This window comes from Gallinula chloropus, assembly GCF_964237585.1.
Source record: "Gallinula chloropus genome assembly, chromosome: 10".
Lineage (NCBI taxonomy): Eukaryota > Metazoa > Chordata > Aves > Gruiformes > Rallidae > Gallinula > Gallinula chloropus.
In genome coordinates this window covers 2,809,941-2,821,013 of record NC_140095.1, presented here as the reverse complement: position 1 = coordinate 2,821,013, position 11,073 = coordinate 2,809,941, and the positions used below count along the sequence as shown (strand labels likewise).

General features: G+C 38.6%; 1 protein-coding gene across 1 annotated transcript in view; it reads left to right on the top strand.

The window, feature by feature from the left end:
- Nucleotides 1-4,665: 4,665 nt before the first annotated feature.
- ATP10B (ATPase phospholipid transporting 10B (putative)) overlaps nt 4,666-11,073 on the top strand; it is a gene marked incomplete at both ends in the record, with an annotated part of 48,535 nt that continues 42,127 nt past the window's right edge. Inside the window, 2 exons of the mRNA XM_084268702.1 lie at nt 4,666-4,940; nt 5,924-6,118. Of these exons, the coding sequence (XP_084124828.1) occupies nt 4,666-4,940; nt 5,924-6,118 (470 nt within the window). The remainder of the gene's footprint in view (nt 4,941-5,923; nt 6,119-11,073) is intronic.

The window sequence follows — 11,073 nt, the reverse complement described above, 5'->3', positions numbered from 1 at the left end:
ATTGCCTGATGTTTTCTCCCTGGAAAACTGTGTGGGAGTTACAGATGGGAAAAATGGGTCTTCCCTGTTGAGAGCTACCCATAGTATGTCCATCATAGATGGAATAGAAAAAAGAGGGAAAACAGTTTCTTGAAACTGAGGCTTCTTAGGCTGCTGCATAGGACTCCCTGGGAATGATGGCAATAGCATTAACTGACTGCAACTTCACAAAAGACTGGGTAATGAGACACTAATTGCTTATGCTGCCATTATTATTTAGCAGTACAGGGAAACTGTCATGGATAGTCCTCTGTATGACTTACCCAAATAATTTCTCCTGGCTCCTTCCCACTTAGTAGGCTTTGTGGTTTTAAGGGGACATATAAGGGTGTTTTGTGTCACCTGGTTTCCTAGTCTGACAAGTGAAGCTGAAGCACAGCCACGTGCTTTCCTTGTGTTTCTCTTCGCGCAGTGCCTTGAGCAGCCTCAGGGTAACTGAGCACAATGCAACTTTCTGCAGCCACGGCTGATGCTTCTCTAGTGTTTCTAACCTCATTCTCTGGAAACTCTCAAAACCCCAGTCAGAAATAAAGCAGACCACTGGAACTTGCTGATTCTTTTTAAAGGCAAGCATTTCTGAGGTGGCTGACAAAGGGAATCTTGGGCAAGACAGCAATAGCTCTAATGTGCCAGCACTGGAATTAGAACTTGTAGTCTCTATGATGAACTGGAATAGATGGCAAACCCCTTTGTCTGCATCACCTTGATCTTTCCCTTTCAGGATATGTATTGCAGTACTGGAGCTTCACCAGCTAGATGGAAGAAAACCAATCATTTCTGTAAACCCATGTTGAAAAAATCCACACTTTGTGGGTTCTTTCAACGACTTCTCTGTAAAAGCTAAATCAAATGTGTGTGCGATTGTAAAGTATTCTAGAGCTGAGGAAAAGGGATTTTATGAAGCTCTTTTAGAAAGAGTTAGGACAGACATGTTAGATATACTGCCAGAGAACTGCTATATTTTTTATGGATTTCCTACCATGCAGAAAATCACTGGCGTAACACATCAAAGTGCCAGCCAGTAAATTGGAAGATTCTTGTAAGCAGTTGGCTAAATTATAGAAAATTGTCCCTTTACAGAAGGACATATCTTCATTTCTTCTTTTCTGCCAGGTCATGTCCTAACAATGGTGGCAAGTTTAGGCTTGTTCTTACTGATCTGAAACAATAATTACTGTGTTTGCTTCTGCTATCTTTTCATTGCTAGCACTGAAATTCATATGTCAGGAAAGCCATTAGCTTGCTGCTTTGATTATGCATACAGCTATATAACACAGTCCATGCAAAACTAAGCAACAGTTATATAGGGGGTAAGTTATGAAGTCACTGCATCTTCAACACATTTAATTGCATGGTGGCACCAATTGGCCTCTGTCTTCACGGATATGGCACTGTTTATAACCACTGCCTTTAAAAGAAAGCTATGAGGAGTGGGTAGAATTCCAAACCGAATAAAACTAAGTCATCCTTTCATTGATTTATATGCTAACTAAATAGTTAACGATGGCAAAGGGAGAGACCCTGTCTGGAATGCCAAGCAGAGTTGCCTAATTATGATTTGTGAAGCCATAGAAAAAGTTTTCCATGGAGAGTTGTGGAAGACATGCTACTCTTAATGTGTAAATCTGCCTTAATTAATCTGTCTGCTTTTATTTTTAGTAATATGCCTGAAACTATTCCTTTTTTTTATTTGTAATTTCAAAGGAATTTCAACCAACCATGATGCAGCTCAGATACAGAAAGAATTTGGTGCTTTGGTAGGTCATGTGGATCTCATATATGCACCTCTGTTATGTGCAACTTTTACATACATAGTATGTGGTTAAAGACAGATGTAATACAGTGTGTATCTGAGCCACTAAAGATCACCACTCTTCTCTCCACTGTTCAGATTTTAATTTATGGTGTAGCTGAAACCAACTGGATAGCGTACTGCTCAGAACAGGGTGGCAAAAGTGTCCAGCCTTTGACTAGCAAACAGGAGCTGCATCATTTCACTATAGCACTTTCGCTGAGTGATTGCTGTGTGGTTTTGGTAACTACCAACATTGTTAAATCTTTTAAATTAAAAATTACACTGTAAGGAAGTGCTGGCTCTAAGATAGCTTAGGTTGAATATAATTTTTATTTCAGTCAAAGTACTCATTCAATTGGACTTGGCAGAGTAGTTAACATGTATTACAGGAGGTCCTGTCTGTGGATTAAAGTACAAGTTTGTTCAGTTCTGCATGAAGCCATTCAGAGTGCTAGGTTGTGTGTGTTAATGTAACACCTTCAAATGATTGATTTTTCTCAGTAAACAAGCTCCAAGTGCGATAAGATCCAGACACAAGGAAGTCTGTCGTGTCTGCTGTGTTTCCAGTCCTCTCTCATATTAGTAGTTTAAGTCTGGTAGCTTGTGGACAAAAGGTTCCTGAGATCCAAGTCTTCTAAAGACATTGGCTATTATAGCTTGAAAGCTGTAAAAGGCTTCATAATTCTCCATACTTCCTGTTGTGTCTAGATGGTGTCTTTTCCCAGCTCTTTTCACACAGTAAAACAGAAATAAATGCCACTACACCTTGCTAAGAGACACCTGCTTGTCATTGTCTTGTCCCAAGGTTCTCATTTGTCCTAAACAAAGCCTTAATAATCCTCCCATTTCTCTCAGCACAACCCTCCCATGGGTGCTTGAGGATCAGCCAGGAACACAGCACGAAGGCAGTGGCATGAGAGTCTGATGTTCAGGTCTAGGTTCAGCATACATTCATCAAATCACTGTTGCTCTCCCATGCAGACCACCTCTGACTTACTGTATGTTGCCTACAGTTCATCTGTGGCCTGGAATCCTGCAGGCTCTGGAGATTGTTTGTTAATAACACATGTGCCCATTGGCACAATGGCAGCTGCTTTGCCTTGCGGTGGCTCATCTATCAACAGGTTAATAAAGATATTGCAAACACAGTGAAGGCATCTAAAATCAAGGGATAAATGCTGGTATTCCAGTCCATGGAGCCCAGCACAAGTACCAGGGAATTCTGTTAAATACTCCTTTCATTTGTTTGTTGTGATGATTACTTTCCCATGCATCTTCCTGGGAATTTATAGTTTCAACATTCCCTGTCAGAGTATCACAATGTTAAGTCCAGATTCATTAGGTATTTGGGCTCGAGTTATCAACTGGGCCAGTATTTCCAAGGTTCTGATGGACATATATTAGCCATTCTCAGCACTGTAGAGGACTCCACATGCTGCTGAGCAACCTGAACTCCGAATTAAAGTTTTTTGAGCAGTTAGTGAGTAATAGTGCATAAACAATACCTGTTTTTCTGATGAAACAACACAGTTCAGATGTTACTCAAATTCAGTGCAGTATATTTTTCTCCTTCCAAGACTCTAACATGTACGTGTTTTTAAATATGATTAAGTTTTTTTCCAAAGGAAGCTATATCTCACATAGAGTAAAATGTAGGCTTTTTTGGAAGAGTAAGCTGAAAAGCAGAGAGAAAGGATGGACTCACTGATAATAAAGGTATAAAAAATTTCAAAAGTTTAATGTATTTGAGATGTGTTTATGTATATTTACACAAACATGTCAGATATTCTCAGTCTGCTTCAAGTACAGTTTCTATTAAATAAAGTTTAGACCAATTCTTTAGTGAATTAATCTTAAGTGGCCATTGTCCAAGTTTAAATAATTTTTTTTCTCTGTATTTCCCACAGTCTGTGAGGTGGGTTCAATTCACATGGGGTTTGCAGTCTTGGGGTTGCATGAGGCCAATGCCTTGTTTGTTTGTTTGCTTTTTCAGATTTAATGCCTCGTCATTCTAAAGCAGCTTCCAGTCCTCAAACTCCTGCTGTTGGGGGGACATTGCACTGTGTTTAGAGTGAGCACAATAGCATATGCACCGGCGCTGCTGGAGCCTGAGCATCCTGCACGCTGGATCACAACTGCAGTTAGTTGTGGATGTGTGAATGTGTCAGAAGACACCCGTTCAATGATAATAGGATTAGTATTAGGAGATTTAATTCCTTTATCGCTCCAACCATTAAAACATCCATTGTTTTAGTGCTGGCTGGCATTTTCCATTCAAATCAGATTTTTGTGGAGACTCTGGAAAACTGTTAATGTGAGTGTAAATGAGATTAAGCTGATGCTGCAGTTCTTTAAGATCTGAGCTATTAAGATTCAACACCTGAACCAGTCCCTTTGTAAGTAAGTGTGAATAGAAAAAGTACTGTAAGAAAGTCAGACATTTCAGGAAAAATGCCTGAATAGATTTGGGGGCAGCTTATGACTGAAGAAAATGATATAGAATTTGTGATGGAAAAGCCATTGTTCACCTCTGTTAAATTGGCTTTATCTATGTTTAGTTTGCTGTTACAACACACAGAAAATAGATTTGGGAGGGTTTTTTTTTTTCCCCTGAGATAGAAATAGATTTTTCCATATTGTTGTATCTTTTATTCTGTGCATTCTCTGCAGAAAGTGCTGAGCTCGAAGACTGAACATGTAATGGTCTGAACAGTATTGTTTGCTGCTTTAAGCCTCAGCTAGCAGGGCACGAAGGGAATTTTCTATCGGAACAGAATTGGTTTTCAGTCCTTGTCATGCGTTTGTCTTTCAGCCTGACATCCCTGCTGTGAATGGCTTTGTCTGTGGACTCTGCTTTGTACCGTTGGCAGCGACGAGGAGCTGAAAGTCCCTCCCAGACTCTATCAGAATCAACACCACTGCTGTTTTCTGTCAGAGACAAACCGAAGCTCAACTCAAACAAATGGAGGATTGTGTTTCCTGGCAGTGGGAGGCAGTGGAAAGACTGGAAACAAGCTTCTGGAGCTTATTCTGGAAACAGGATACAGACCACAAAATACACGTGGTTCACTTTTTTGCCCCAAAATCTTTTTGAGCAGTTTTGCAGGTAAAAGTTCATTCATTGATAGGTGAGATTTCAGAACTCTCTCTGAAACAGTGATATTTGGGGGTGGCAGGGAAGGGCTGCTTTTGTAGTTGCTACGTTACCAAAATTTAGATGAGGGTTATTTGTAACCAAATGTCACCCAATTCACACCAAAACGGGAATTCAAAGCAAGTAAACGCCAGGTGTGCATAACCAGTGCTGTGGCCAGATTTCTTATTTGAATGCTGGAACACTTTTCATTGTAAGAATGTCACATTTTAATTTTAAAATCCCTCCGTTTCTGCGTTGAATAAGCCTCTAATTTTTAAGAATGCAAAAAGACATTCACTGGATGTGTTGAAACACCTGTGAAATTTCTCCTATGAATTTTCTGTGAAATTTCAGAGGCTCGTAGATTAATTTTGGTGCATTCTTAATGGCATGCAAGTGACTTTATCTACCAGCTTATAAACAGTTACGTGTACATCTGCAAACACTAGGTCAGGTTTCTCTCAAAGTGCTGCTTTGAAATTATGCCCACACACACACATATAATGAATTGTGTCAATAAGATGCCCAGGGAAATATTATAATAAAGATAAATGAAAGCTGTGTATCCATCTCTGGCTTTGAAATATTCATTCTGGATATCAGATTCACACATTCATAATTTGACCTTCCACCTGTGGAATCCTTCATGGATTCCTGACAGAGACTCTATAATTCTGAACACGTGGGTTCATTAAAAAAGTTTTAGAGATAAGAAACATTTGTAATATGCAGAAAAATGGAGGTAGCTATACTATTATGAAAACATATTGGGCTCTTCTAAAGAAAGAATCAGTGTCTCAGTTAAGCAACTAATTAATTCACTCTGGGAAATAAAGAGGAGGGTAGAGGAGTGAAATAATAAATGTTCCTTGGACACAAAATGGGGGATGTTCATTAAGGAAAGGACACATTTTAATTTCTGACTACTTTTAATTTGATTTATACCTTTTTAGGCTGGGTAATATTTATTTCTTCTTTCTGATGGTTCTGAACTGGTTCCCACGAGTGGAAGTCTTCCACAGGGAGATTACTATGCTGCCTCTGATTGTGGTGCTGCTTGCCAGTATGATTAAGGATGCTATTGAAGACTACAAAAAATACCAATTTGATAAGATGATAAACTTCTCTAAAACCAGGGTATTTGACAAGTAAGTAAACCAAGCCAATTATTTTTCTTTGCATTTGATGTGGTGGAAACTGTTGATCTGACTTTGCAGTAATTCTCTCACTGACCCTTTGCAGTACAAATAAGGTTGGAAAAGTTGTTATAAAAGAGTTTTGCTCTGCCTTTGTAAATGCCTAATTTATCTCACTTAAGTCATCTTGACGTCACTGAAATCTTGTTTCATATTGCAGCCGTGTGTGCTGATATACAGGCTTTCATTCCAGTTTCCAAACCAGCTTGCCAACACACGCAACATCCTTTCCAGGTGGCAGAAGGACCTGGAGGAGAAATTAAACATATCAAGTTCCGGAAAGGATTACTGGGGCTGTTTAGCAAAGTGAAGCATGTCTTACAGATGTTTCACACAAAAACTGCTAATACAAAAATTAATAATCAACTACATTCAAGGTGAAGCATAACCAGGAACTGAAGAAAAAGGTTTTATAACACTTCCAGTAAACACAGGCGATCAATGCATCGTGGTTTCACTTCGGAGATGCTACAGCACCTGCAGTAAGCTGTGATGTTTGCTCAGTACTGACTCAGAAGGAAGAAATATTTTCATGTGCAATTCTTATTGCAACATTTCAATTTCATCAGAGTTTCTTGTCCAAGTACGAACTTGACTTGAGACTTACGTTGTCACTAGACAGTGCAATAGAGAGGAGTTTTCATTTAGAAGTTTAAATGTTTGTGTCTGTCTTTTTTCATCTCTCCTTAAGCTCAGCCCATAGAAAGAAAATTACAGAGATCTGTACACATCTCATTAGCTGTCTTGGAAATTAGTGTCCATCTGTGTTACATACTTACATGTCAGAGGCACGAGGACCAACGGGAAGGAGAAATAAAAAGCTGGAAGAGGTGGGATAGGAACATGTGGGATAGGAACAGTTTGAATGTCCAGAAGCAGGAGGTCTATCAGAGGAGGAGGGTCAGGCTGAGGGGTGATCTAGGTAACCTGCTTTTCAGTTGCCTACACCTGTGTGTAATTCTCACAACTACCAAACCATAGATTTGCTTGTTTTGGGGGGTGGGGGTTCTTTGTTTAGTAATCTGTGTTATGGGCATGCAAACAAACAGTAGATAGAGGAAGTAAAAGACAGAAATAGAGTCTATTTCTACAACTTACTCTTGACTTGTGGGACACGGAGCTCTGCCCATTACCTTTGAACTTCCTGGCAACTCCCAGGCTTATAAAGTGATCCTGAAACTCATGGAGTGAACCGTGAAGATTGCGTGTGTTCTGAGCTTTGCTGCTGCTCTTCAAAGAGACACTTCATGTGAGCAGATAGCCAATGCCAGGGAAATGCTCCGAATAGAGCCTCCAGGCATATACTAACAGGAATAACAACACATTCAGGATGCTTTTGTCATATGTGAGGTGCAGCCTCTCCGTCACGCTCTAGGACCCGGTGCGCTGAGTCAGGATGATACCTGTCCTTAGGCAGGTGGAGGTTGGGATCCAACAGAAGCAGCCCTGGGCTTCGGACATCTTGATCTTCTCTTAGACTCTTGAGAGTTTATGTGGATTGTTGAACTCTTCCAGCTCAATTTTGCTGGTATACAACTTGAAGCTACTTTTTGAGAGAAAAGCAAGATGTCAAGGAAGAGTGTTCCTGGCTGCTTTTCTAGAATGATATGGAAAAAACATTTTTTCAAGGAGACCTGCTGCCGGTGTGCTGCTTCAGACACTGAAATCCAAAATGAAGAGCTGGAGAAGAGAGGAAAACTAAAGAAAAGAAAGAAGAAAAATGAAAGTAAACGAGTGATCATCTCCAATTTGTCCTTTGCTAATACGAAGGGGAAGGAAAATCCAAACAGATACTATGACTCCAACAAAATTAAAACAACAAAATATACCTTCTTGACTTTCCTCCCTAAAAATATCTACGAGCAGTTTCACCGCTTTGCCAATATTTATTTTGTGGCTATTGCATTACTGAATTTTGTGCCAGTGGTGAATGCTTTCCAACCAGAAGTTTCTGTGATCCCAATTTGTGTTATAATTGCCATTACATCCATTAAAGATGCTTGGGAGGACTTTCGGCGGTATAAATTAGACAAAGAAATCAATCATATGGGATGCTACATTTACAGCAGGTGAGTTTCATACAGCTTTCTTTACCAAGCACATTTGGCTTGAGATCTTTAATCAATTATGAGGCTTTTTGTTTAAAAAAAAATAATAAATGCCTGCTGGAACATCACAGTGATTAAGTAAAAGAAGGAAAAGTCATAATGACTGGGCAACACCTGATGTTTGTTCTGGTACAGGGAAAAATAATTCTTTTTCTTTTTTGTTTAAACCTCGTGTTCAGGCTGGGAAGGAAAGTTTGAGGTTTGGGGTATTGGGGGAGTCATCAGCCGCTTAAACATAGAGTGCAGTTAAAACGGGTGCTTAAATAGCTACTGTGCACCTGGATTTTCAAGAGGCCTTGATTCTATGAATATAAGTTACCACAGAACAAGATCTGTCATGGGACCTACATGCATCCTTATATGCCAAGAATCCTCTTAAAAATGTAGCCCTTTGACCTACTTTGGATTTTATAGTTTAAACTGTAGACTGGCTTTCAGTATGTCTTTTACTAGATTGTATATACAACAAAACTGTAAACATTCAATTTAAAAATTTGAGATAATATATGCCTCTGTTCAGACATCCTTAAATGAATTAACTGCCTGGGTTCACATCTACAAAATGTTTCATAACCTCTGCTTTTAGGACTTTCAGAAGTTCGAAAACTGTATTTTATTGCATCAAAACTGTTCTCTTAGTAAAGCTGAAAATTATTTCTCCTGTTAAAATACCACATCTGGGAGTCAGAGAAGGAAAACTTTCTATCTTCCTGATTGCTGGTTGTCATCCCTCAAATTAGCCAACGATGTTCTACATAATGTATGCTTTCACAAGCAAGATCTGACTCTTATCACGTAGTGCTGTCATTTCTGTTTGTTTCTCTTGCATGTGTTTGTCAGATTTTTATATTTATATCCTGCTGGTTGAACAGGAAAACAATGGATTTGCTTCTCTGGGGGCTAAATGTATCTCAGAAACAAAATGGCACTGCTCTACTTGCCAACTTGTCCAAAAAACCCAGACACTTTACACATTTTATTAAGATTTCTTTATTTTCTACCATGAAGACTGTCAATTGGGTAGGTGGCAAAATTACCTCTTCTGCCTATCTTTGAGATTGCAATCTAGCTGGATTTTTTTAATCTTTTCAATGTTGCATTAATCCCTGGAGCAATGGAATGTTTCTTAATACTTATTAAAATCAGTATGAAAGAGAATAGGTGGTGCAGTAGGTACTAGTGAAGGGATCTGCATGGGAATCTTAGTGATTTCTTCTTTGCATGAAGCAACCACATAAATGTTTATCTGAGAGCATTTTACCATGGGAACATTAGAAGTGAGGAGTATGATAAAACTTGTTTTGTACAAGAGAAAAAAGTCCACCATGGAACTACAACATATGTACAAATACAGATTCAGGGTGTAGCCGTGAACACTTTCTTATGCAGAACCTTGACATGAGCCTTTCTGAAATCGTTTATCCTGTCCCATAAAAAGCACTTTGACCTATGAGTAAATTTTTTCTGGAATCATGCCTTTCATCAAAGTTTTATGGCCCAAAAGGGCAATGTAAGGGAAAGGAAAATGAGGTGGCCTTCAGACTATAGCATTCATCCTGTCTGGAAAAAATTGTCGGTAATTACAATTGCCATCAGATCAGTAGCTACAGCTTATTATGTCATGAATAATTTTAATCAGGCTTCTGTAGTGCTTCGGGAAGCTGATCTTTCTTGTTCTTCTTGCTAGCTGCAGTGTCATGGAAGGGCATGATGTCTTCTAATTTTCTTCCTTATGAATCACCTGCCACGGGTAATTTTTTTAACATAGGTGAAAGTCTTTTTCAAGACGTTGCAAGTTTTGTTGATCTTGTGGCAGCAAAGAATTCTTTTTAGTAGAGCAACTAATCTTCTATCCTAAAATGAAAAATTACTTAGATTTTAAGGGTTAATCTTGGAGAGTACATTGTCTTTATTTCAGATTTCAATAACAAGAGTTCTGGTTCTTGTTTCAAGAGAAATACAAAGGCAGAACCATCTTTTCCAAACGCTAAATGTTCTTCAAAGCTTCCTTAAAGACTGGGGAAAATGTAGTAGCTTGCCTTCTTTCAGCACAGAGCAAGGGAAATTGGATTTAAATAGGCTGCCCTGTAAACACATTTCTTCCAATTTTCTTTTCACAGAGATCAGCTGGAATGGGTAATCTAGTCTGGTAGTCAAATGAAGGAAAAGACACTTCAAATAACCTATTTAACAAACATTTAATTGAGAAAATGGGAGACAATTCATAGGAATTAAAGTGTCTTGGGGAGATGAAATAACTTAGATCTGATGTTTGATTGTGGAGATTTAAATTTGTGAAACAAAGCTTTCGGAATCATAATACTTGTATACAAACTGTTGCACTGTCAGAACAAATCACACAGTGCCAAAAGAAGAGAACAAAAAATTCCATTGCAAATTGTACAGACCTATGTTTAATTGTCCCCTTTCCTCTGTAGTCTATAAAATTAATTTTGTCTTCTTTTAAATTTATCAAGAAAATTGTCAAAGTATTTTCTATTATATTATGCATTATTATCCCTCTTTAATTGCATCAAGGTTCAAGTCACCCGGTTTCACGCAAACCTAATTAATTAAGCTTCATCCATAATATTTAATTATAATCTTCAAATATATATAATTTTTATCATGTTCATTATACTGTGCCCAGACACCTTTTATTCAAGATCTATATATAGATCATTCTTTTCATCTTTCTCATCAGTCAGCCCCTCCAAACCTACTCTGGTTACTTTTCTCTGAACTCTCTCCAGTTTGTCATTAACTTACTAACAACAGGGACCGGCACCGAATGTCATA